Source organism: Miniopterus natalensis, chromosome 3 (genome assembly GCF_054644295.1).
Source record: "Miniopterus natalensis isolate mMinNat1 chromosome 3, mMinNat1.hap1, whole genome shotgun sequence".
Classification (NCBI taxonomy): Eukaryota; Metazoa; Chordata; class Mammalia; order Chiroptera; family Miniopteridae; genus Miniopterus; species Miniopterus natalensis.
This window is the reverse complement of record NC_142083.1, coordinates 99,314,717-99,342,092: the sequence shown is the minus strand read 5'-3', so window position 1 is coordinate 99,342,092 and position 27,376 is coordinate 99,314,717. Positions and strand designations below refer to the sequence as shown.

Genomic DNA, 27,376 nt, shown 5'->3' with positions numbered 1-27,376 from the left:
TCATTCTCTGGACTTTCCTAAAATCTCTTAAGCAGCATCTGGCCTCAGTGTGCCCCATACCTCTCACTAAGTGGCCTCAGGCCCAGCACTAGCAGTAGTCAGCCTTGGTTCCCAGCGTGGCCTCTCTTGGGCGCCTCTAAGCCCAGCACAAGTAGCAGCCATCTGCGGCTCGCTCTGCAGCTTGTGCTGGCTGGCCCCAGGGAAGGCACAGGTGGTGGCTGACCTTGGCCTGTACCTCCCAGGAGGTTCCAGAGCCAGTGCACCCAGGGGACAGCTCCAGACCACATCAAAGCACCACCCAACCACCTCCACAAGCAACGCACCGACGGACTCAGCGGGCACCAGAGCCACGCGCTGAAGCAAGTCCTGCTCCATGGGGTCTGCCCCTCCACAGTGGTCACAGCCGGTCCTTGCAGCCAGTCTCTCCCATTGAAGTGCCAACAGCAATCAAGGCTCAACTACAACCGGAGGCTGTGCACAGCCCACATGGAGGGGCACACCTGGAGTGCCCAACTGGGTGGTCAGGGACGCTGTGCCACTGCACCCTACAAAACACCTACTATAGAAGGCCACTCGCCAAGTCCGGGAGACAGTGCAGCTCTGCATAACGCGTAGAAACAAGCACAGGGAGGTGGCCAAAGTGAGGAGACAAAGATACGTGTCCCAAATGAAAGCACAGAACAAAACTCCAGAAGAAGAACTGAACAAAATGAAGACAATCTACTCAACGCAGAGTTCAAGACACTGGCTATAAGGATGCTCGATGAACTTAGGGGAGGAGCAGATGGATCTAGTAAGAACTTCAACAGAGAGACACAAACAGAAAAGCAGACCAGTCAGAAATGAAGACTATGCTAACTGAAATGGGAAATATATTACAGGGGCCCGGCTGGCGTGGCTCAGTGGTTGAGCATTGACCCATGAATCAGGAGGTCACAGTTCGATTCCCGGTCAGGGCAAGTGCCCAGGTTTCGAGCTTGATCCCCAGCAGGGGGCCATGCAGGAGGCAGCTGATCAATGACTCATCACTGACGCTTCTCTCTCTCTCCCTTCTTCCTTCCTTTCTCTGAAATCAAAAAAACATATTTAAAAAAAAAACAAAACCTTTAAAAAAACCTCTAGATTGACCCAGAGCGGGGCTCAGATCACTTGCACTTGCTTTTCCTCTTTCTAAATCGGTAGGCCCCCCTTGACAGCACATAACCAGAATAACCCAGGGGAGCTCTCTGAAGGTCTCTCTGACACCGATCACTAAAAACTTCCTTAGCCAGGGGGCAGTGGGTCCCCAACAGGGACTTCACAGCCTGCTCAAGTCATGCAAATGAGCACATTTCTCAGAGACCTACACATGCCAGTGAGAAGTTGGAGCATTTGAATTTTCAGAACGATATTGTTTATGCCTCATGATCATCAAACCATAGCTTTCCCCCCTGAGCTGAGAGAAGAATCTAGTATATCTCTCCTTTCCTTCAGATGAAAAAACAGACGTCCAGAGAGAAGTGGCTTGCCTAAGGTCACAGAGTCAGTTAGCGGCAGAGTCAGGGCTAGAACCTGTGTCTCTAGGAGCTTTTCATTACAGAGAGATTGATGGGGGGGCAGGGCACCACTGTAATATCCATTCACTCACAGTATTTATTCAGCACTTACTATGTGCCAAGCTCTTGTTGGGCCCTTCACAGTAGTGCAGAACTCCGATATGATCCAGGCCCTCGTGATATTTCTATCCCCTGGAAACCGAGGACAGCTATTACACCCTCATTTAGTGACAGTTGTGACGAGAAAGTTCAGAACGTGAGCTTTAAGCAGGGACACCTAGTATCCGCCTGGAGCCCGGGGCCTCTCCAAGGACATGAGGCTTGAAAGGAGCAAGGACTTGAACAATGAATAACCCACGAGAGAGAGAGGAGTGAGCCCGGCCTGTTCAAGAGCAAATGGAGCAGGGAGGAGCTGGGCCCCTGGAAGCCAGCCCATTGCAGGACTGGGCATTTTGGTGCCATCTCCCTTCTGACGGCTGATGGTTTCTACCCTTTAGGTGGAACAGGTCCTGTTCCCAGAGTTAAAGGGGTATAATCTGATTCTTGGAACCGTTAACCCTGAGGAAGAACTGGTTTCTAATTTCGTGGATCAGACTTTCAAGGTGTTTCAGAAAAACCAAGTTGGCCCCCACAAGTAAGTTGGCTTAGAGGTAACTTGGCCTTTCGGGCATTGGTTTAGAGTTCTTAACCCTCTTCAAGTGAACCGTCTCTGTTCCCACACACCTGAAACAATACAGGATAATAGCCGATACTTACTTGCATGGGTATTACTGTTTATCCCCATTTTCCCGATGTGGCCCAGAAAATAAACAGGGGAGCCAGGATTCAAGTGCAGTTACAGGTCCACTTCTGTTACCTGAAACCTGTGCAGTCACACAGGTTTTGGCATTTAGACATTTCTGGATTTTGGGAAGGTAACATGGGCATGTGTCACATATTGTGCAGCACCCCTTCGTTTAATTAAACAGACTCATTTCTGCAGTGAGAACTACGGATATTCACACTAATAGCCTCACATCAGTCTAGGGCAGCTTTTGCTATCAAATGAATTTTAAAGCAACTTTCTGTTTTCAGAGCTTTCTGAACTTAGGGATTGAGAACACGTTATCTGAATGCTCCTTAGTGGTGACACTGTGGACATGTGGGGTTTGCTCATGTGGACAAGCACGAGTTTAGGGTGACCACAGGATGCAACCTGCAGCTTCTAAGCTGAGACTCTTTGAAAATGAAGAGAATGTGATTAACAGCTACCCTGGGACAACAGGGGTAACCAGGACGTGTGATCACCCTAACCTGGGGCTTCCTGGCTGCAGCTCCGCTGATATTTCAGAACAGGAGATTCCGCACTGCGGGGCATCCTGTGTGCGGTAGGATTTTTAGCAGTGTCCCCGGCCTCTACCCACTAGATGCCAGTAGGATTCTCCACCAATTTTTGTGACGACAAAAAATTGTCCCCAGACATGGCCAAATGTCCCCTGGGAGCAAAGTCAGCCCCTGCTGAGAACTACTGCTAACCTAGTCTGAGAACCATGGACTCAGGGTCGGAAGCTCCTGCCTCCTGGACACGATCTGGTGCATCGGCCTGAACCCCGTTTTCCCTGGGAATCTCCTGCGCACAGTGTGCTCTCTGGCCTTCCAGTCCCATGGCTCCTCCTTGTCTCGGTCCGAGCCTCTGAAGTGGTGGTCAGCTCTTGGAAGCGTCCCACTGGGCCCCACACAGTTAGTTCTGTGTACTCCCTATGATCTTTATTTTCAGTTAAACTTGTTTTATGTCAGAGCATCCCAAACACATCCTCCAATTTGAGGGAAATCTGTCCAGCCATTCCTACACGATCTGTTAACAGGCAGAGGGAAACTTAATTTTATTCAATTGATTTTAGGTTCATTAGTTCCAAATTTTCATCTTAAAATTTAGACATAGAGCTTTAGAGCCGGAAGGAGGGATAGGGAGTGATGTCTATCGCACATCTCTGTCTGTCACGCTCAGCATTAAGTGCTTCGTGTAAACCTTGTTACAGTTACGCTATCAGGTGTTACTATTTCCACTTATTAAAGACACTGATCTTTGAAAAAGCTACAAAATAGTTCACCCCTATTCTAGCTCTGTTCTTTAGAGAGCTTTAAACTACAATATCTTGCCTTAGGAAGTAACAAAATTGGGATTTTCAGCCAAAGTTCTGAATTTCCAGTTCAGTGTATCTTTTGTCACCTTGTATTTCTCTGTCTTGGTTTGGTCTGATTTTTATGTTGTATTTCCATGCATTTGCCACTCTGACTAATCCGATCTGTGGCCTGTGTTTGTATGTTTCATTTTATGCTCTTTAATATGGAAGATACTTAAATGTCTACAAAAAGTATGATGACTTATTGGATAACATGGCAGAGCAAAACATCACTGCGTTCCTGAAAGAAAATCACGAAATTGAGGATTTTGTGACGGTAGGAGATGCCACTTGACATTTCATATCTTGGTGACATGGGCGGCAGACAATCCAATGGGAAGTCAGTGGGCCTCCTTGGTATATAGACTGTGCTCAGCGTCGGACTATGTTGCCAGGCTGAGGCTAAAGGCAAGTTAAGCTACTGAATATGCTTCTTTTTACAGGAGATCAATGGCATAAAAAAGCTGAGAAATGAAATTGCATCCATGCACATTTCCGTGCCTTTGGCCATGTTCTGCCTGGACACCATGACCCTGAATTATGACCTCTGTGAGCGAGCCCAAAATCTCAAAGACCGTCTGATTCAGTTCCAGGTGGATGTGAACCGGGACACCAATACCAGGTACTGTTGCTGTGTGAGGACAAATAGCAACGGTATTTGGCACAAACAGGAGAATGCAAAAGTAGGCAGAATTTGCACCTCCCAACAATGATGAGGCAATGGTGAACTTTTAGTTCAAGTTGTTTCTGCCCGAAAATGAGGGTAGCAGGGAATTCAAGTTCAGGCTGGATGGTGAACGGTAGTAAGAAAACTGCATGGGGCTTGGAGGAGGGGGCGGGAAGTGTCCGCAGGCAGTCCATCTCTGATCCTTCAGCCTTTGCTTTCTTGCAGGCAGCTTCTGAGAGATGCTGCCCCGTGGGCCCCGCTCCCTGAGGTCACAGAACCTCTCACCGTCACCTGCATACATTCACAGAATCACTGCCACGCAGACTTCTGCTGTCCAGGTCTGAGGAGTCTGTCATTCAAAAAGCCCAATATTGTACCTTGGTTTTACTGATGTGTATTTATATCTGAGTCAAAATCTTTTTGGTTGTAAAGGATAGAAGCCCAAACAGATTGGCTAAAGTTATAAAGGGAATTTGGGGCTCACGTGTTGAAAAGTTCAGGGGTTGCTAGCTGCGGGCCCTCAACCCTGCAATTAGGGTCCAGTCTCCCTCCCTCTGCTCAGCTTTTCTGTGTTGGCTCCATCCTTTGACGGACACTCCAGTTTGCGCACCCCAGCAGCTCCTGGCTTACATGCTCCCTGGTTCTCATCCAGAGGGGAAAAAAGGTTTCTGTTTTTCCAACTGCCTCACAAAAGTCCTGGCCTGTGTGACACTGGCCTGACAGCTCATTTGTTCAACACTGGACCGACGCCATGGCCAAGAGGATGGCTTGGATCTGGGTGGTGTCTCATCTCTGGGGTGGGTGTCAGCCCTACCCAGACCTCGTGGACTGAGAGCGAGAGGGGGCTCCCCAAGAAGACTTCCAGTGTGGTTACCAGAAGAGGGATTAACGCAGAGGCTGGGACAGCACCTGTTTGCTACGTCTCCACTGATTTACCAAAGAGTGCACAGACTGGTGCAAGATCTGCTGGTCTTTCTTATGCCAACCCCTACACGAGACAGAGAACAGCACTGTGTTTATGGGACCCTGGCCTTTTAGATTCTTTTATTAGAGAGGGGAAGGGGTGGACACTGATTTGTTGTTCCACTTATTATGCATCATTGGTTGGGCCTTGTATGTTCCCTGGCTGGGGATCAAACCCGCAACCTTGGTGTATGGGGACGACACCCTAACCAACTGAGCTACCCAGCCAGGGCCTGGCCTTATAGATTTTAAATGATATTATCAGTACATGTAGAAGGCAATGTTTCCTGTCTTTAGTTTATTGCTGGCTATTGCTCAGGTGTTGTGTTGATCAGGTTCTTGATATCATTGACCCAGATACAGGGCCTTTTAGAGGCTCTAGTGGATAGTGAGTCTGCTCTCACGCTCTGAGCCCCCCAGGGAGCTGACAGCCAGTAGCCAGATGATATTTGTTCTTTGGATTCTCATACAAAAGGGAAGAAGGATGGGTTCTCATCAGGCAGGACTCTGTCAGGACAGGAGGGTCTATCTGCGTTGGTGAGGTTAGGCAGCTGCTGTAACACACAGACCCAAAATGTCATGATCAAACACAATAGAAGTTTATTTCTTGCTCAGGATAGCTCCAGATTGGTGGAGGAGACCTACTGTGTGCATTCAAAAACTCAAGCAAGATGGTAGCTTTACATCTTCAACATGTAGCTTTCAAGGTCATTCAGGTTGAGGTCCTGGGCAGGAGGGAAGAGCATGCAGTGTGCGAGGACCGCTTTCTGTGCCGCACCTGAAAGTGGCAGTCGCTCTGCCTCCCCCTTCGCACGGGCTGGGGCTCAGTCGCAGGGCCTGCCTGCCAGGATCTGAATGTGCCCTCCCAGAGTTCATATGGTGAAGTCTGTCTTAGCCCATTTGAGCTGCTGTAACAGACACCGTAGACTGGGCGGCTTATAAACGAGGGAAATTTGTTTCTCCCAGGTCTGGAGGCTTGGAAGCACAAGGTCAAGGCTCCAGCAGATTTGGGGTCTGCTGAGAGTTTGCCTCTTGGTTCAGAGACATCCTTCTTCTTGCTGTGTCCTCACAGGGCAGAACGAGTGAGGGCCTCTTTTATCAGGGCACTGATCCCATTCCTGTGGCCATAACGCTCATGACCTAATCACCACCCAAAGGCCACCTCCAAATATCATCACGTTAAGGAATGGGTTTCAACATATGAATTTGGGGGGCACACAGATCAGTCTGCAGCAAAGCACGAATGCCCACTGTGGCGATACTTGGAGACAGGGCCTATAAAGAGGAGATATTGTTAATGAGGTCATAGGTCGTGTTCCTTATTGAAGAGACAGAGACACCAAAACTCTCTTCCTTTCTGCCATGTGAGGACACAGAGAAAAGCGTCTGTCTGTAAGTCAGGAAGAGAGTCCTCATGAAAAACCAAATCATTTGGCACATTGATCTTGGACGTCTAGCCTCCAGAGCTGTGAGAAAATACGTCTGTTGTCTAAGCCTCCCAGTGGTATTGTGTTATGGTAGCCGAGCTGACTAGTAAAATACCCATTAAAGATGTGAAGGGGCCGGGAAATATAACCCACCTCTGAGTCCAAGAAGTGGAATACTCTGAACCCGTGTGGTGCAGTAGATAATTTGTCTCTATAGAAAGTTCCTGAGCTGTATAAAAATTCATTTCTAAAATTCCAGCAGCATCTGCCAAGTTGGAGTGGTCATTTTCTGTTCCATTTGATGCAATTAGCTTTACTATGAAAGGGTATCATCATAGGAAGAAGGAATGTTGAGGCCTGAAAACATTGAGAGGAGTGGTTTTTATCTAATATATGACCATCAGCATGCAGCGATCAGTAATAAAATTATGATAGCTCTTGTCGCTAACACTTCATGAGGGCCACGCTGTGCTAGACACGGATGTATTGGAGGGCATTTGTTTCCTAATTATACTTAAAATGCTGAAGACTGTGACTCATTAGAGCATATTCGAATTATCCATCTAATAACACCCCTTTTCGCAATCTTGTGTTGGGGAGAAGTGGACGGTTAGATCTAGCGGTCCCAGGAGTTGAACACAGACTTCTCTGTGCCACCAGGAGTTCCCTGCGGCACTTGGAGATAAGCTTGCTGTTGCGCTGAGAAGCAGGGATTACAAATTGCTTCAGTGCTCTCCTCCAGCACTAAAGAGATGTGAGGAGTTGCTGGTGCAGGTGGTATCTTGTTATTTTGGTCTGAGTCTGAATTCTGCTCAGGGTATACATATGACAAGTACAAGCTTTGGAATCAGCCGAACCAGGTTCAGATCCCGGATTTGACCCCGGGCACCATGGTGCTTTGGATAAAGTTACTCAGCCTCACTTTCTTCCAAAATGTTGGTAATAATTGTCCCCACCTCTTAGAATTGTTGTGAGGATTAAATGAGCTAATATATGGTTACAGTGGGGCCAGGCACCTGGCAGTGGGCCTCGAACCTGTCAGATATTACTGCTACCATTGCTGCTGACGGGGCCCCTGAGCGAGGCGTGTGCGTGAATATCGTCCGTCAGTGATTTGCGGGCAGAGAAAAGTTGGAAACCATCGTTCTAGCCTCACACAGGAATCAAGTCTGTTTAGCGTAAGGGGCCGTGTGAGGAAGTTACTGTAGAGCATGATGGCCGGTTTTCCTTCTGTAGCATTTGTAATCAGTACAGCCACATCGCAGAGAAGGTCAGCGAGATCCCTGCCAACACCGAGGAGCTGGTGTCACTCATTGCGTTCTTAAAGAAGTCCAGCGATGTCACCGTGTTCAGACTCAGGAGGCAGCTGAGAGACGCCGCGGAGCGACTGGAGTTCCTGATGGACTATGCGGACTTGCCCCGTGAGTCTAACGCCATATGTGTACATGCAAACGTGTGTGTGTGTGTGTGTGTGTGTGTGTGTGCATTTTTAGGGAAGGGGGACGGGGGAAGGAGAGTCTGAAACCCCACCACTCAATACAGAGATGGGGAGAGCGGCTTCCCCTGCCCGCAGGGCTTAGAGGTGCTCATCAAGCAGGAGCTTGGATCCAACAAAGGGGATCTGATTGTTAGACAAAGAGAAGAAATATCTGGGGAACTGACAGGTACTTAGATACCTGCCATGGCATCTTGTTCCTGGTATTGCTGGGAAAGTCACTTCCAAACGCGATCTTTTTATAAACGGGTAGATTTCGTTCAACTGTAATCTTGATACAGTCCTGCCCTGGAGGAGGCCAGGGCCCTTTCCTTCAAGCACCCGCACGACACAAAAGGAAAGAAAGGGCCAGGGTCCCTTCTAGGCGTTTTAGGCCGAGTTAGAGTTTGGAAGGACCAGCTTCTGACTGAAAAGCCGATATGCCCTTCACAAGCCAAGTTTCAGAGCTGTTTTCAGCTGGAAATACCTGCAAATTACCTGGTGGCCACGGGGGGGGGGTGGGGGGGGTGGGGGGGGCGGGGGGGTGGGGGGGTGGGGGGGGGTGGGGGGGGTGGTGAAGGGAGGGAGAGAGGCACTGGGAGTGAGGCAGCTCTCTAACCATCCCCCATTTCCTGTGCTGTGCCCTCATCCGGGTGGGCAGACACTGGATTCTCTCACTGTGGACCCTGCCCCCTAAATCCCAAGGGTACAGGGGGAAGCCAGGGCATTTTAACGGACATGGAGCCATATGACGGGTAGGTGATCTGGCATTGATATTATTACTGACACGTAACCAAAGGGGAGCCTGAGGTCAACCAGGGTGAAATAGTTTAAAGATTGGAACCCGGACATCCCCCAGGTTGCTACTCCACTCTTCTGCCTGGGAAGGCAGGAGGAGAGAGGTTAGAACATAGATCTGGGCTTGAAATCTGCTCTCCGCGTCCTAGTGCTGTGACCTTGACCGCTTCCTTAACTGTCCCCAGTCTGTAAAAACACGGGTAATAATGCTGCCTGAGCTCCAGCCTGGGCCTTGGGAAGCGCCGAATAAATGTGGGCTGTCACTCATCCATTACGGGCCCATCCATTCGTTGCCCGCCCCACGTCCGGTGCCCTGTGGCTCCGTGGACGACGCCCGCGTGCTGACCCTGCTGAGCAGGCCCTGAGCCGGCTGTGTGTGTTTTGCAGAAGAAGACATCAAGTTGAACAGCACCTTGTTCCTCTGGCCAGACCAGATTGAGGATGTCTTTGAAAACAGCCGAAATCTGCTCCTTAGCAAGAGGGATCAGGCGGAGCTGGACCTCATTAAAAGGTACAGGGGGGGTCTGAGTCTGTTTTGGAAATGATACCCTGCAGTTTCCCGGGTGTGTCTGGAAACCACCCTCCACGCCCCAGCAGTGTGTGGGCAGAGGCTGCAGCCGGAGAAGGAATTTCTTCTCATTTCCCACTGAGGGATGTTCTCTTTCAGCCGCCTTCACTGCGGGAGCCCCTGCCAGCGCCTTCCCCCCCGCCTCAAACAACTGAAATTTGGTGGTGCAGAGAGAGAAAAGACAAAAATAGTGGCATTAATAAGGGTCTCGCAATAATAAGAGCAGAACCATCAGCCCTACTTTGGAGACCACAGATCTGTGAGCTATCAAGGCAGGGATAATAAAGGCCTGGCAGGGTGTCAGCTACGTTAACATCAGGGCAAAAGTCAAGGCAAAAACATTAGTGTTCCAAGACGGTGACTTAGGTGGGAAAAAGAAAGTTAAAGCAGTATCAACCCGTATATATCAAATACCATAAACAAATAAATGATAAAATAAATAAATATAAATGAATAGAGCGAAACTTGGAAAAGGGCATAATAGAAGTAAACAATAACTCTGATTTGTTGGAGACATATCACACTAGCTACCCTACAGTGAAAAATCTATTCCTTTTAACTTGAACATTTTAAAAAGTTGACCATATTTTAGGACTTGAAAGAAACTTTGAAGAAACAGAAATTACATAGGCCACATTCTGTTTTATAATAGTGCGTATTAGTTGTCTATGGCCACATGAAAAGTCATCCCCAAAGTAGCAGCTTGAAACAACACACGTTTATTATCTCACAGTTTCTGTGGGTCAGGAACCCAGATGCGTCTTAGGTGTGTGCCTCTGGTTCAAGGTCTGTCATGAAGTTGCCAGAACATCAGCCATGGCTGCATTCTCATCCGAGGGCTCAACTAGGGATCCACTTCCAGGCTCACTCACATGATTGTTAGTAGCCTTCAGTTACTTACAGCCTGTTGGCCAGAAACTGCCCTCTGTTCCTTGCTACATGGTCCTCCATGTAGAGTAGTTATGTGGCAGCTGGCTTCCCGGAGCGGGGGACGGGGGGGGAGGAGAGAGAGAGAGAGGTAGGTCACAATCTTTTTGTAACCTACTTGGAAGTGGCATCTCGTCACTTTCATCCCCTGTTCTTTGTTAGAAGTGAGTTACTTGGCCTCTAGTCCAAACTCAAGAGGAGATTATTACACAGGGATAAATACCAGGAGGTCATGGGGATCTGCGGGGACCTTCTCAGAGGCTGCTCACCACACAGTGAAATTAGAAATAAAACCCCAATTAATTTTCATAAATTACTTTTAAGAAAAAGAGCATTAAAACTGCCATAACAGTATTAAGTATTCTTAAGAGAATAGCCGGATTTCTGGTGTGTCACTACAGCCATTCTCAGTGATCAGTCCCTTATTCACTCCATGAATATTGATTGTGTTATGTGTGCCAGACACCCTTCTAAATGCTGGAGATACAAAAAGAAATTAAGGAGATAAAAATCTGCATTGATAGAGTTTACAATGTAGGGAATGACAGCAAATACTTGTATAGTGATTATTATAGACCAGGCTCAATCTGAGCATTTTGTATGTATTATCTTATTGAATACTAAAGTAGGTACTTTTCTATCCCCATTTTATATATCCGAGGCACACAGAGGTTAAGTGACTTAACCAAGGTCATACAGCTACTAAGGGGAAAAGTAGCCTAGGAATTTGAACCTAGCCTGCCTCACTCTAGAACCTGTCCAGTTAATTCTGTTATTCTACCTCATTAGGAAAAGGAGAAGTAAAGTTAAGACCTGCTTGCTGATGACCTAGATGAAGAAGACAAACCTCTGGACAGGTCTTCCCTGGTCACTCCAGCTAAAGTAGCCCTTCACTCCCATTCAGTAGTCACTCTGCCCTCTTTTATTTTCTTCAGAGCATTTATCACTATCAGAAATATCCCCTTTCATCTTTGTCTATGTATGGATTTATCCATCCATCCATCCATCCATCCATCCATCCATCCATCCATCCATCCATCCATGTTTATTGTCCAGGTCTCCCCCAACTAAAATGCAAACTCCATGGAGGTAGGGAGCTTAACAGTGTACTTCACAAATATATCCCTGATGCATGGAGCAGTTCTCAGAATGTATTAGGTACTCAATAGTAAGTGTGTAATGGGTAAATGAATGATGTGTGTATTATACATTATATATATAAACATATATGCACATGTATGTATTTACCTGTACAGGAAAACATCTAAAAGTATTTAACCACTAAACACAGTTTACACAGCTGTCTCTGGAATTATGAATAGTAAGATATATATATAGATATAGATATATATAATTTATATAATTTATATAATTTATATAAAAAATATAAATATAAAATCACAAATGGAAAGTCCAAATGTGAGTGGGCTATCTTTACTTTCAGGTGCTCAGAATTTGAGTGGAAACTTGAGGGCTACAACAAGGAACTAGAAGGTTTTAGAAAACGTGAAGTGATGTCTACAGAAGAAATGAAGAACAATGTTGAAAAACTTCACGAGCTTTCCAAGAACCTAGATCAGGCACTGGTGGAATTTGAGGTTCGATGTCTTGGGATAGGGACTTATGACTCTGTACTATTCTATTGGTTCTGGTCCTTGGTCTTGTGTTTTCCTAACATCACCTGTCAGCTGGATAGTACTGATTGATTGCTTGATAGACCAGTTCTTTCATTGGTACTTTCAGCTACCTTTTTCTTTTTTTTTTAAATCATGATCATGAATTTTATTCTTTTTTTTTTTTATCCTTTTAAGACCTAAAGTTTTACTTTTATTATTATTATTTTTTAACTTTTTATAATTTTTATTTTTGTTTAAAGTATTACAAATGTCCCTTTTTCTCCCCAATGACCCATTCCCCCCCTGTTCCTTCCCCCTCCCCAGTCACTCTCCCCACCATTGTCCATGTCCTTGGGTTGTGTATATATGCACATAAATTCTTTGGTTACTCTCTCCCCCTCCATCCCCCCGCCCCCCTCTTTCATTATACTAGCTTTTTTTGTTAGTCATTAAGTACACATAGAAGAAAGTATAATAGAATAATTGCTCACATGTATTGAGCATTTATTATGTGCTCAACAATGTACAAAGGGCTTCATATGCACTATATCACTTAATGCCCATAACAAATCTCTGGGGTAGGTAGGTACTGTTATTATCTCCACTTATCCCTATTTAAAATGAGAGAACTAAGACTTGGAGAAGCTAAGTCACTTGCCCTGAAGGTCAACTAGTAAGTTCTTTAACTATTAAAGTTCTTACCTTTGAAGCAAATCAATACAAGAAGGCAACATCATGTAAACAGCAAATGTATATATGAAAATTGTGAAAATGGGGCTACAGATGTGTTGTAGTGGGAACAAAGTTGGTGGAGCAGGTAGCAAATTATCTTAGAGTTATACTCAACTAGATCTCAGCTACCATGACCCTCAGAGGTACAAAGGGATCTTCTTGATTGAGTACACGCCTTATTTTTCTCTCTTGCTGACAAGCATCTTCCTCAACTTGGTTTTCAAAATGTTGAGGAATTTGCCATGGTGACTTCTAGGGGTCAGGAAAACCACCCACCTAATAGACAACATCCCCTTTGCCTGCAGTTGATCAATAAGGAGGAGGAGCTGTTGGAAAAGGAGAAGAGTACCTTCCCTCTTCTGCAAATGGTGATGACCAACAAAGTGCCTTATGAACAGCTGTGGGTGACAACCTATGAGTTCAGCATCAAGTCAGAGGAGTGGATGAACGGTAGGCCACAGTCCCACTATGCTGGGGCAGGATGGAATTGGAGTAATGGATCCACCCCAGCCAATGCTTTTTGCAAAAAATATGCTTTTATTGATTTTAGACAGAGAGAAATGGAACGGGAAAGAGAGATAGAAACACTGATGAGAGAGAAACATCGATGAGCTGCCTCCTGCGCACCCCCTACTGGGGATCGAGCCCACAACTCGGTCATGTGCCCTGACCGGGAATCAAACTGGGGACCTCTTGGTGCATGGGTTGATGCTCAACCACTGAGCCACAGTGGCTGGGCCACCCCAGCCAGTTCTGAAGTAAAGTTTGATCTTCAGATTCTGGCGGGACTTTGCATAATATTCTGATACTCTGGGTTAAGGCATCCGCAATCAAATTTTTCTGATATGATAATGATGGAAGGTAGGCCTTGAAGAGCCAGACCTATTGCCAAGGTAAAACAGAACAGGCAGCCATCCAGAGACATGGATTGGATAGTGTCTCGGAGGCAGGTGGTGGGAGAATGGGATAGCAGTTCCATTAGTGCACTGTTCCAGAAAAGGCCAAAGTGCCATGGACATCTATAAACTCCTTTTACTCTAGATCCTGGAGGCTGGAGAGAGATTGAGAAGGTAGGGTCAACAGAACTTAAAGATTGACCTGATACTGGGCAAGGGGGCAGGGCGGGAGAGTGAAGGACCAGGATGACTTCTAGACTATTAGCTCAGGCAAGTTGGTGGATGCTGCTGTCACTAAACATCAGTATCCCAGTCTTTGGCTCATCCTCTTGTTCTTCTGACAGTGTCTTTCACAGGACGGAAGTTTTTAATTTTAACGAAGCCTAGCTTGTCATTTCTTTCGTCTACCATGCCCTTGTTGTATCTAACAGGTTATCACCAAACCCAAGGTCATCTAGATGTTTCTTCTATGTTATCTCCTAGGATTTTTATTGTTTTACATTTGACATTTAAGTCTATGATCCATTTTGAGTTAATTTTTGTGAAAGGTATAAGGTCTGCATCTAGATTCATTGTTTTACTTGTGAATATCCAGTTGTTCTAAAATCATTTGTTGAAAAATTATTTTTTCTCCATTATATTGCCTTTGCTCCTTTCTGAAACATCAGTTGACTATATGTAGGTTTATTTCTGGGCTCTCTATTCTTTTCCATTGACCTTCTTTCATTAATACCACACTTGATGATTGTAGTTTTATGGTAAGTCTTGAAGCTACTGGAAAATGTCAGTCCCCCAATTTTAATATTATATTGGCTGTTTGGAGTCTTTTATGTCTCCATATAAACTTTAGAACCAATTTGTCAATATTGAAAAAAAACCCATAACTTGCTGGGATTTTTATTGGGATTGTGTTGAATCTATACTCAATTTGGGAAGAACTGGGATCTTTGACATTGTTGAGTGTTTCTATCCATGAACATGGAATATCTCTCCATTTATTCTCTTTTTTGCTTTCTTTCATCATAGTTTTGTAGTTTTCATTATACAGATGTTGTACATGTTTTGTTAGACTTATACCTAAGTATTTCAATTTTAGGAGTGCTAATGTAAATGGATGTGTGTTTTAATTTCAAGTTCCATTTGTTCACTAATGGTATATAGGAAAGCAGCCCTGGATGGGTAGCTCAGTTGGTTGGAGTGTTATCCCAATATGCCAAGGTTGAGGGTTCAATCCGCAGTCAGGGCACATACAGGAAACAACCAGTGAATGCATAATTGAGTGGAGCAACAAATCGATGTTTCTCTTTCTTTCTCCCTTAAAACAATAATAAATAATAAATAAGAATAAAAAGGAAAGCAATTGACTTTTGTACATTAATCTTGTAACCTTGCTATAATTGTGAATTAGTTCCAGGAGTTGTTTGTTTAATTCTTTCAGATGTTCTATATAAAGGATCATGTCAGTGGCAAACAGTTTTATGTCTTCCTTCCCAATCTGCGTACCTTATATTTCTTATTCTTGTCTTTGCATTGCTAGGACTTCCACTGAATGATGTTGGAAAGGATGGTTAACGGGGACATTATTGCTGTGTTCCTGATTATAGCTGCAAAGAGTCTAGTTTCTTACCATTAAGTATGATGTTAGCTGTAGGTTTTTATATACGTTCTTTATATCAAGTCAAGGAAGTTCCCCTCTATTTCTCACTTGCTAAGAATTATCATGAATGTGTATTGGATTTTGTCAAATGCTTTTTCTGAATCTATTATGATCATGTGATTTTTCTTCTTTAGCCTATTGATGTGAAGGATTACATTGATTTTTCAAATGTTGAAACAGCTTTAGATACCTGGAATAATAAATCACAATTAATTGATTGTGGTGTATAATTCTATTTTATATATTATTGGATTCAATTTGCTAATATTTTGTTGAGGATTTTGCATCTATATTAAGGAAATATATTGGTCTTTAACTTTCATTTCTTTTAATGTCTTTGTCTGATTTTTTTATTAGATAATGCCGGTCTCATAGAATGAGTTAGGAAGTATTTCCTCTGCTTCTATCTTCTGGAAGAGATTTTAGAAAATTGGTATCATTTTTTTCTAAACTATTTGGGAGAATTCACCAGTGAACCCATCTGGGCCTGATGCTTTCTGTTTTGGAAAGCTATTAACATAGTTTAATTTCTTAAATACATATAGGCCTATTCAGATTGTCTATTTCTTCTTGTGTGAGTTTGGGTAAATTGTATCTTTCAAGGAAATGGTTCATTTCATCTAGGTTATCAAATTTGTGGTCATGGAGCTCTTCACAGTATTTCTTTATTATCTCTTGAATGTTCACAGATATGCATTGATATCCTCTCTTTTATTTCTTATTTTTTAAAATATTTTTAAATTTTATTTTTGTTTAAAATATTATAAGATGTACCTTTTGCTTCCCAATGACCCTTTCCACCCCATCCCATCCCCCTCCCCAGTCCCTCTCCCCACTATTGTTTGTATCCTTGGGTTGTGCATATATGCATATAAATTCTTTGGTTACTCTCCCCCCTCCACCCACCCGCCCTCCTCCATCCCTCTGACATTCATCAGTCTCATCTATGCTTCCATGTCATTGGATCTATTCTGTTCATCAGTTTATTAAGTTCTTTAGATTCCACGTATAAGCGAGATCAAGTGATGTTTGTCTTTCTCTGCCTGGCTTATTTCACTTAGCGTAACATTCTCCAGGTCCCTCCATACTGTCCCAAAGGGTATGAGCTTCTTCTTCTTTACATCTGCATAGTATTCCATGGTGTGAATGTCCCACAGCTTTTTATCTGCTCATCTACTGATGGGCACTTGGGCTGTTTCCAGATCTTAGCTATTGTGAACTGTGCTGCTATGAACATCGGGGTACATATATTCTTTCTGATCAATGTTTCAGGATTCTTAGGATACATTCCTAGGAGTGGAATCACTGGGTCAAAAGGCAGCTCCACTTTTAATTTTTTGAGGAACCTCCATACTGTTTTCCATAGTGGCTGCCCCACTCTGCATTCCCACCAGGAGTACTAGGGTTCCCCTTTCTCCACACCCTCGCCAGCACATGTTGTTTGTTGACTTGTTGATGGCAGCCATTCTGACAGGTGTGTAGTGATACCTCATTGTGGTTTTAATTTGCATCTCTCTGATGATTATCGACGTTGAGCATTTTCTCATGTGTCTCTGGGCTGTGTCCGTATGTCCTCTTTGGAGAAGTGTCTATTTAAGTCCTTTGCCCATTTCTTATTTGGGTTGTTTGCCTTCCTCTTGCTGAGTGCTATGAGTTCTTTGTACACTTTGGAAATTAGCCCCTTATCAGATTCATCCTTGGCAAATATGTTTTCCCAGACCGTGGGGTTCCTTTGTCTTTTGAGGCTGTCCACTACGTGGGATGTCTGTGACTTTACTGCCTATGTTTTCTTCCAGGATTTTTATGGTTTCGTGACTTACATTTAAGTCTTTTATCCATTTTGAGTTTATTTTTGTGTATGGTGAAAGTTGGTGGTCTCGTTTCATTCTTTTGCATGTTTTCCCAGCACCACTTATTGAAGAGACTGTCCTTACTCCATTGGACGTTCTTGCCTCCTTTGTCAAATATTAACTGACCATAATGGCGTGGGTCTATTTCTAGGGTTTCTGTTCTGTTCCATTGATCTATATGCCTGTTGTTGTACCAATACCAGGCCGTTTTGATTACAGTGGCTTTGTAGTACAATTTGAAGTCCAGTAATGTGATCTCTCCCACTATGTTCTTTTTTCTCAAGATGGCTGCAGCTATTCGGTGTCTTTTTTGGTTCCATATAAATTTTCAAAATGTTTGTTCTAGGTCTGTGAAGTATACTGTTGGTATTTTAATAGGAATTGCATTGAATTTATAAATTGCTTTGGGTAGTATGGACATTTTAATGATATGAATTCTTCCAATCCATGAGCATGGTATATTCTTCCACTTGTTTAAGTCTTCCTCTATTTCTTTTTTCAGTGTCACGTAGTTTTTCAAGTACAGGTCTTTTACATCCTTGGTTAAGTTTATTCCTATCTTATTTTTTTAGTTGCAATGGTAAATGGTATTGTTTTTTTAGTTTCTCTCTCTACAAGTACGTTATTGGTGTATAAGAATGCCATTGATTTCTGGCTGTTGATTTTGTATCCAGCTACCTTGCCAAATTCGTTTATCAAATCTAGTAGTACTTTGATGGAGACTTTAGGGTTTTCTATGTGCAATATCATGTCATCTGCAAATAATGACAGTTTTACTTCCTCCTTTCCAATTTGGATACCTTTTATGTTTTCTTCCTGTCTCATGGCTATGGCGAGGACTTCCAGTACTATGTTGAGTAAGAGTGGTGAAAGTGGACATCCCTGTCTTGTTCTGGTTTTTAATGGAAATGGTTTTAGTTTTTGCCCATTGAGTATGATGTTGGCTGTAGGTCTGTCATATATGGCCTTTATTATGTTGAGATATGATCCCTCTATTTCCACTTTGCTGAGAGTTTTTATCAAAAATGGGTGCTGGATTTTGTCGAATGCTTTTTCTGCATCTATTGATATGATTGTATGATTTTTCTCCTTCATTTTGTTTATGTGATGTATCACATTTATTGATTTGCGGATGTTGTACCAGCCTTGCATCCCCAGAATAAATCCCATTTGGTCATGATGTATGATCTTTTTAATGTATTGCTGGATCCAGTTTGCTAGTATTTTAGTGAGGATTTTAGCATCTATGTTCATCAGGGATATTGGCCTATAATTTTCTTTCTTTGTAGTACCTTTATCTGTTTTTGGGATTAGGATGATGCTGGCCTCATAAAAAGAGTTTGGGAGTTTTCCCTGCTCTTGAATTTTCTGGAATAGTTTGAGTAGAATAGGTGTTAATTCTTCTTTGAATATTTGGTAAAACTTGCCTGTAAATCCATCTGGTCCAGGACTTTTGTTTGCTGGGAGTTTTTTGATTACTGCTTCAATTTCATTAGTTGTTATCGGCCTATTCAGGTTTTCTGACTCTTCTTGATTCAGCTTTGGAAGGTTGTATGCTTCTAGGAATTTTCCCATTTCCCCCATGTTGTCCAATTTGTTGGCATATAGTTGCTCATAATATTTTCTTACAATCCTTTGTATTTCTGTTGGGTCAGTTGTTATATTGCCTCTTTCATTTCTGATTTTATTTATTTGGGTCCTCTCTCTTTGTTTCTTAGTGAGTCTGGCTAAAGGTGCATCAATCTTATTTACCTTTTCAAAGAACCAGCTCTTGGTTTCATTGATTTTTTTGTATATATTTTTTTAGTCTCTATGTCATTAATTTCTGCTCTGATTTTTATTGTTTCCTTCCTTCTACTTCCTTGGGGCTTTTCTTGCTGTTCTCATTCTAGTTCTTTTAGTTGTTGTATTAGATGGTTCATTAGATCTTTTCCTTGTTTCTTGAGATAGGCCTGTAATGCTATGAATTTTCCTCTCAGGACTGCTTCCGCCATGTCCCATAGATTTTGGGTTGTTGTCAGTTCATTTTCGTTACTTTCCATGAAGCGTTTGATTTCTTCCTTGATCTCATTGGTAACCCATTCATTGATTAATAACATGCTACTTAGCCTTCATGTGTTTGAATATTTTTGAGTTTTTTTATAGTGGTTGATTTCTAGTTTCATGGCATTGTGATTCAAGAAGATACTTGATATGATTTCAATCTTCTTATATTTGTAGAGACTTGCCTTGTGCCCCAACATGTGGTCTACTTTTGAGAATGTTCCAGTGCACTTGAGAAGAATGTGTATTTTGCTGCTTTGGGATGAAATGTTTTGTAAATGTCAATTAAATCCATAAGATCTAGTGAGCCATTTAAGGTTTGCATTTCCCTGTTGATTTTTTGTCTTGATGATCTGTCCTGTGCTGACAGTGGGGTGTTGAAGTCCCCCACTATGATTGTGTTGCTGTTAATCTCCCCTTTAAAGTCCCCCAAGAAATTTTTTATATATTTAGGTGCTCCTATATTGGTGCATAAATGTTTATAAGGCTTATTTCCTCCTGTTGGATTGATCCCTTTAGTATTATGTAGTGACCATCTTTGTCTCTTGCTATGGTCTTTATTTTGAAGTCTGTTTTGTCAGAAATAAGAATTGCTACTCCAGCTTTCTTTTCCTTTCCATTTGCATGGAATATTTTACTCTATCCCTTCACTTTTAGCCTGTGTGAGTCTTTTGCTCTCAGGTGGGTCTCTTGTAGACAGCATATATTTGGGTCCTGTTTTCTTATGCATTCAGCTACTCTATGTCTCTTGATTCAACCGTTTATTCCGTTTACATTTAAGGTTACTATTGATAGAAACTTATTTAATGCCATTTTTCCTCTTTATGCTGATGTACCTTTCTCTCACTATTCTTTCTTTTTCTTAAAGCAGTCCTTTTAGCATTTCTTGCAATGCTGGTTTGGTGGTACTGAACTCCTTTAGCCTTTTTTTGTCTGGGAAGCTTTTTATTTCACCTTCAAATTTAAATGATAGCCTTGCTGGATAAAGCAATCTTGGTTGCATGTTCTTGCTTTTCATTACTTGCAGAACTTCATGCCACTCCCTTCTGGCCTGAAGAGTCTCTGTTGAGAAATCAGCTGTCAGCCTTATGGGGGTTCCCTTGTAGGTCACTGCTTGTCTCTCTCTTGCAGCCCTTAATATTTTCTCTTTGTCCTTGACATTTGCCATTTTAATTATGATGTGTCTTGGAGTGGGTCTCTTTGGGTCCCTCTTGTTTGGAACCCTCTGTGCTTCCTGAACTTGTGTGGCTTTCTCCTTCACCAGCCTAGGGAAATTTTCTATCATTATTTCCTCCACCAAGTTCTCTATCCCTTGCTCTCTTTCCTCCCCCTCTGGCACTCCTATAATGCGACTGTTGTTTCGCTACATGTTGTCCCAAAGCTCCCTTAGAGTGTCCTCATGCTTTTTAAGTGTTTTTTCTTTTTGTTGCTCTGATTGAGTGATTTTCTTCTACCTTGTCTTCTAGGTCACTTATTGTATCCTCTGCTTCATTGAGCCTGCTTTTAATTCCTTCCAGTGCATTCTTGATATCAGATACAGCATTCTTTATCTCTGTCTGAGTTTTGTTTATGGTATGTATCTCTTTTTTCATGTTTTCACTAAGGTCCTCGATCTTATCATCTAGAGTCTTCTTAAGTTCCTTGAACATCTTCATCATCCATACTCTGAACTCCATTTCTGATAACTTGCTTAACTCCATCTCATCAAAGTCTTTTTCTGGCGATTTTTCCTTTTCTTTTTTGGGGGGTTGTTTCTTTGTCTCACCATTTTGGTAGGTCTTAGTGTTTGTATCTATATATTAGATATATTTGCTGTCTCCCAGTCTTGTGGGATGGGATTTTGTCTTGTGGGTCCACTAGAGCCCAGAGGTGTGTTTTCCTTATACTTCTGAGCTCTTTGCTCTAGGGGTGTCCCTCTTGTGGGTGCTCCTTTTGTGGTTTCTTTATGTTCTCCTGTTGTGGTTGGGTCTAGATTGTTGTTGATCAGTCCTTGGGAGTACCCTCCTCTCAACTTGGCTAACTGTGTATCAGCCCCAACCTCATCATGTAAGCTGTTGTTCGGGTGCTGACAAGGCAGGACAATACACAACTAAACTTCCAGGAAACAAGGGGTATCTTATAAAATATCTTGACAGTCACAATGAAAACAACCCACGTGAAAATAGAACTGGGAGAGTGAAGGGAGAACACACACACAAATGCTTAAAAAAGAGAGAGAGAAAGAAAAGTAACACTTAGAGAGAGAGAGATGTATATTGTTGTTAATACTGGTGAAAAGTTAGAAAATAATAAACTAAAATGTAAAATATGGAGAAGGTACTGGGAGATATAACAGAAACAGAGAAAAGATTCTGAAAGAAGGGCCAGCAAAAAATTAAGGGAGAGAATAGGAATAGGATAATAGTTGAAAATGAGAAAACAAAAATACAATAAAGAGAAAAAGAGAAACTAACAATCAAACATAAGGACAGGAAGACAGAAGGGAGGATATTGTCAGCTATTTTGCAACCTTGTAGTTGCCTGGTCTTGCTCCAGAGTCTTCTGTAGAGTCTTTAGGGTGCAGGGTGGCTAGTGTAGCCCAGGGTATCACTCCCCTTAGAGATGTTGCTGTCAGGCGCTCACTCTGCAGGAGTTAGTCTCTGCTCCACCGCCAGCTCCTCAGTTCCTACCCTGTCCTCTGATTCTAGTCCCCCAGGCTCTGTCCTGCTGCAGCTTCAGATTGACTTCAGCCTATTGCCTTGTCTGTCTGGGCCATTTCAGCAGCCTGGGCCCAGTGGGTTCGATTAAAGAACATTCCAGTGAGCCCTTTGCCTGCCCAGCCCCCAGCAGGGGTTTTCAGCGTTTTCTCCAGCTCCCTAACAACAGTCCCTGAGAGTCTTATTCTTGTGATGTCCTCGTATGAGGTGCTCTCCCTTCTGGGGCCTCAGTGAGCTGGACTGGCCCCTTTCCTGTTGGGGGCGGGGCTTCTGGCTGTGGGAGAGGCCGGCGGGCTCCACCCCTCCCTGCTCAGCTCTGGTTGGCTGGTCGCACCAAGCCTGCCCGTCAGACTGTCCACTGTGCAGACCCCAATCCCAGCCTCCGCTGGTCTGTTCCCCAAGTGCAGGCTGGGAAGGTGGGAACCAGTTCCACGATCAAACTTGCAAACGCACAAAGCAACACACAGGCAGAGAGTCCGCCCTGCCGGGTCCCGTCACCTGCACACCAAGGCCCCCAGTGGGAGGGGACCCAAAGTCAGCTCCATGCAGCTTCCCGCACCGCTGGTCTCAGCAAAGCTGGGGCGGATCCACACGCCACCATGGGCCCCTCAGCTGGTCACAGATCCCAGCCTCTCTCACTGGGAGCTCAGGGCTGGTCACAGATCCCAGCCTCCCAGCACCGGGAGCTCAGGGCGGGAGGACACCCTCAGGGCTGGTCACAGATCCCAGCCTCTCGGTACCGGGAGCTCAGGGCGGGAGGGCTCCTCCCCTCCCCCCCGCCACGCAGATTCAGTGCTTTCTGGGGCTCAACACGATGCCCCGCAGGGAGGCCGAGGGTCCCCGTGTGCGGCTGCTCAGCGCAGTCCTCTGGTCCCTCGCCACTTGGGTGCCGCAGACCTTGGGACAGCCTTCCCTATGGTCAGCACCCCAAGCATTAGACGCCGGTCGCAGCTGCCACTAGAGGCTCTGTTTCCCGGGAAGGTGCCGGCCACCGTCGGAGGCCCTGTTTCCCAGGAAGGTGCCGGCCGCCATTAGAGGCTCTGTTTCCTGGAAAGGCGCTGGGCCCTCCGGGACTCACCGCTCCCCGGGGTCCCTCTGCCCTGTGCGCGGGGCGCTCCTTCCCCTCTCTGCTCCGGGTGTGGGGTCCCCGCTTTTAGAGCCTGGTCTGCACTCCCGAGGGGAGGGGGCCCTGCAGCCTCCAGGCCTCGGGCTCAGAGCCCAGCGCAGGCTTCAGGGGGGATGCCCTTCCTGCGCCCCCTCCTCTTACCGGACTCCGTGATGTTTCCTCAGTGCTCCCACTCGTGCTCCGTCCACTCAGGTGTGTTTCTCTGGGTTTTCTAAGCTGGCTACGGAGGATTTTAGGAGGAAATCGAGTCTGTGGCTGGGAGCGGGGGTGCTGCTTCTCACAGGGCCGCCAGCTTCCCTCCTCTTTCATTTCTGATATCAGTAATTTGTGTCTTTTTTCTTGGTTAGCCTGGCTGAGGGTTATTAATTTTCTTAATCTTTGCAAAGAACCAGCTTTTGGTTTTGTTATTTCTTTTTTTCTGCTTACTTTGGATTTAATTTTCTCTTCTGCATACCACAACTTTTGATGTTATATTTTCTTTTTTTTTTTTAGCTCAAAATATTTTTTTTATTTCTCTTGAGATTTTCCTTTGACCCATGTGCTATTTATAAGTGTGTTGTTTAATTTCAAAATATTTGGGAAGTTTACCAGCTATTTTTCTATTATTGAATTATGAGAGTGAAAATCCTTGCCTGCTTCTTGATCTGAGGGAAAAAGTATTCCATCTTCTACCATTAAGTAAAATGGGTTGTTTTGTTGTATGTTTTGTAAACCGCTTTATTGTAGTATGATTGACATGTAAAAAGCTGTGTATATTTAATGCATACAAAAGTATAATGTTAGCGTAGCTTTTTCACAGTTGCCCTTTATCAGACTGAGGAGGTTCCCTTCTATTTCTAGACTGTGTAGAGGTTTTTAACATGAATGATATTGAATTTTGTCAAATGCTTTTCCTGTGCCAATTGATGTTATCATGTGATATTCCTTGTTTAGACTGTTAATATGGTGTATAACATTGTTTGCTTTTCAAGTATGAAACCAGCCTTGCATTCCCACAACAATCCCCACTTAGACATGGTGTATTATTCTTTTTATCTATTACATGGAAGTCATGTACATTTTTTTTATTCTTTTAAAAAAATTTAGATTTTGGTTACTTAAAAATGTTGGGTTGATGTAGCATGTTAGTAATTAATGAAGCTATATTCATGGAGTTATACATAGCCTCAGCAGCCCTGAAAAAAACATTTTTGAGTAAATTTGCAATGTCATGATGCAAGAATTCATATTGATTTGAAATATCGAAGGGGGAGGAAGCAGCAACATGCAAGGTTTTGACTGACTGTGCGACCTTGCTAAAGGGTCCCTAGAAAAGAAAAAGCAGAGAAGGAAATTAATGTTTGGGCACTTTTTAAAAAATGACGTTTCATTCTTTTAAAATAATCTATTTTTAAATAATTTCAAGCTCACAAAAAAGTAGCTAAAACTATAGAGAGAACTCCCATGTCTCCACTCACCCACATTCTCCAGTTGCCAATATTTCTCGGCATTTGTGGAACACCTTTCAGAGTTCCTGTGATAGTGTCTATAACCAGTGCTAACAATTGACTCCCTATCTGCATTGCGTTATACACGAGGCGTTAGGTTAACCACTGTACTTACCTCACTTTCACAGTCACCCTCCAAGTTTTCATTATTACCCTTTGTCACAGGTGATACTGCTGAGACTTCAAAAAGTTCAGTAAACATGCTCAAGGCTTCACTGGCTAAATAGAAGATTCAGATGCAGACCCAACTCCAAAGCTTGTGCTTGTTCCCGTATCCACACCATAGGCCCAGTTCTAAGTTCAGGTACATGTCACTGGCATCTACTTGGTCATTTGACCCTTCCCTCAATCTTTTTCATTTCAGGACCCCTCTTTTTACTGAATGCTGAGGAAATTGCGGAGGAAATAGGGAACATGTGGAGGACAATATATAAACTCACCAAGACCTTAACTGACTTGCCTGCACCCAGGCGCTTGGCAGAGAATGTGAAAATGAAGATTGATAAGTTCAAGCAGCACATCCCTATTCTCAACATTTCCTGCAACCCGGGAATGAAAGACCGGCACTGGCAACAGGTCCCTGTCACTCCCCCCCTGCCCCCCAACCCATACTTGGTCCTGGTGGCCCCTTGGAAGGCAGGAACCATTGCTAGGTCAGGCTTCTTTCTGAAAGGAGGACCTACTTGAAGCCAAGGGGGTAGTAGTGGGGGCAGTGGCCTTTTGACATAAGGGAATGGGCAGGATAAGGGATGCTTGCCTTTCCACATGAGCAGGTCCCCCTTTTCTTTGGGGACCCCATTGCTGGTGGTTGAGTACTGTTCTAGCGTGTGGAGACAAAGACTCTCCTATCTGCTTTCTTAGCAAATAGCGGCTCCAGGCTGTAAAGGGCGACAAGGGTATTGAATTACAGTGGGAAGGGCCTTGGTTTGTTCCTTGAGCCTGGCTATGCACGAAAGTTGCCTCTTTTCCTGGGGCCTCCAAACAATGCCTGTGATCTCCTGCTGAGGCTGACTGCTGTGGAGTTTCATCATCCAACAGGCTATGTTCAGAAATAGTTTCCCACTCTTCTTTCAGCCCTTTGAGTCTATAAATGAGAATAATAAATATCTTCCCTAAAAATAGTTGGGATTTTTATAAGCAACCAAGTGTGAGGGTGATAAGTGTGGTGTGAACACTAACCAGAGAGTAGAAAAATTCACTGTTTCTGTAATACTTATCACATTCAGGGGCCAGCAATGGCCTTGAAACAGCCTCGAGCAGGAGTTGCTCTGGGTGGAGATGGAGATTCCTCTCTGACCTGGCCTGGAATTCCCTCTCGCAGAACCACGCACAAGGCTGAGGACATTGTCTTTAGAAGAACCCAATCTGAAGGCACACCCGTGACTTTCCAGAGAATGGTGCCCGAGCGCAGTTGCTAGGAGCATTTTGATCTCCCCAGGGAAACGGAGATCTCAGTGCATGAGTTTTCTGTGGAGGGGAGCTGCTTTCAATTTCCCAGGGAGACTTGAAGCTCAAGACTACTAAGGCAGGGCTGTAAAGAAGGGCAGAGGAGGGGTCGTCTGCGTAGATTTCTGGCCTTGAGCTGCCCCGGCAGGCCCTCCCTTGTGCTCAGAGGGTGCCTCTCCCTGTGGACCCAGCCTGACTAGAATTTCGACCATTTGGAGGGTGGGGAGGTTGAGCAGGGCTCTGTCTCTTCGTGAGACGGGATAGAAAGTGCTGTCGTCGATGGTGGTTAACACTCCAGGGGGCTTGGAAAGCCACCCCTCCGCCTGGTGCTCCGCCTATGCTGCTGCTCTCGGCTAACCATTCCCAGACAGTCGTAATTCTCACGCGTAGACCACTTAGATGGGCAGGCTGGGGAACATGTTCCTTAGAATTAAAATAGCTCAATATGGCTAAGACTTATCGCATACCCACCGTGTACTGGGTCCTGTGTTGCATGTGTCATGTGGACTCTCTCATCTCATCCTCCCAGCAACCCTTTGGCTTAGGGACTATGCTTGTCTCCATTTCACAGATAAGAAAACTGAGTCTTAGAGGGATTAAGTTGCCCTGTTGCTAGTATGTGAGGGAGAGAACTGGAATGTGGGTCTGTGACTCAGCCCAGACAATTGAAAAGAGAGCAAGAAATAGCAGATGAGAGGGAGTGGAAGCCGGGGGGCAGTGAGCCGTAGGCGACAGTGACGTGCAGCCAGGGAAGTGGCTGCAGAGGAATGAGCCCCTGACTGGGAAGCCCAGTGGGCAAGCTCCGAAAGGACACAGGCCACCAGATACACTCAGGGCCACCGCCACGCCAAGCCCCTTCCGGCCTGCATTGTAGGTCACACCGTGAGCCACCCCATGACAGCCCCAGGCCCGGGGAACCCTTCTCCATCCTCATGCCTGACTCAGGAGACCCACCTGCACGGGCTCTGGTCCTGGCAGGGGAAGGCTAAACCCCCTGTAGCTCTCGGGGAGGGGGTGTGAGCGGGGTGCATGTGAGGTTTCCGACCATTCCACAGGACTTAGGAAAGGCTGGTTCCTGGGTTTCGGTCGCAAACTTTACTCCTATCAGGACAGAGGTTGCTTCTACAGGTTAAAACAAGATGGAGCAGGTCACATTTGACCTTAGGAAGAAACCGCACTGATGAGCAACAGAGCTGGCCCTCTGGGACAGTGCTGCCCTGTAGAAACATAAGATGAACATATGTGTAATTTTAGAGTGTCTAGTAGCCACCATTTTAAAAAGTAGAAACAGGTGAAATAAATTTTA

At 44.5% G+C, this 27,376-nt stretch overlaps 1 protein-coding gene across 1 annotated transcript in view; it reads left to right on the top strand.

Moving 5' to 3' along the window:
- The window catches only part of DNAH3 (dynein axonemal heavy chain 3), a 147,512-nt gene that overhangs the window by 18,673 nt on the left and 101,463 nt on the right, over nt 1-27,376 (top strand). Inside the window, exons 12-19 of the mRNA XM_087815176.1 lie at nt 2,033-2,169; nt 3,869-3,974; nt 4,141-4,319; nt 7,991-8,175; nt 9,414-9,537; nt 11,966-12,119; nt 13,175-13,319; nt 24,989-25,200. Coding sequence (XP_087671302.1) covers nt 2,033-2,169; nt 3,869-3,974; nt 4,141-4,319; nt 7,991-8,175; nt 9,414-9,537; nt 11,966-12,119; nt 13,175-13,319; nt 24,989-25,200 — 1,242 coding nt within the window. The remainder of the gene's footprint in view (nt 1-2,032; nt 2,170-3,868; nt 3,975-4,140; nt 4,320-7,990; nt 8,176-9,413; nt 9,538-11,965; nt 12,120-13,174; nt 13,320-24,988; nt 25,201-27,376) is intronic.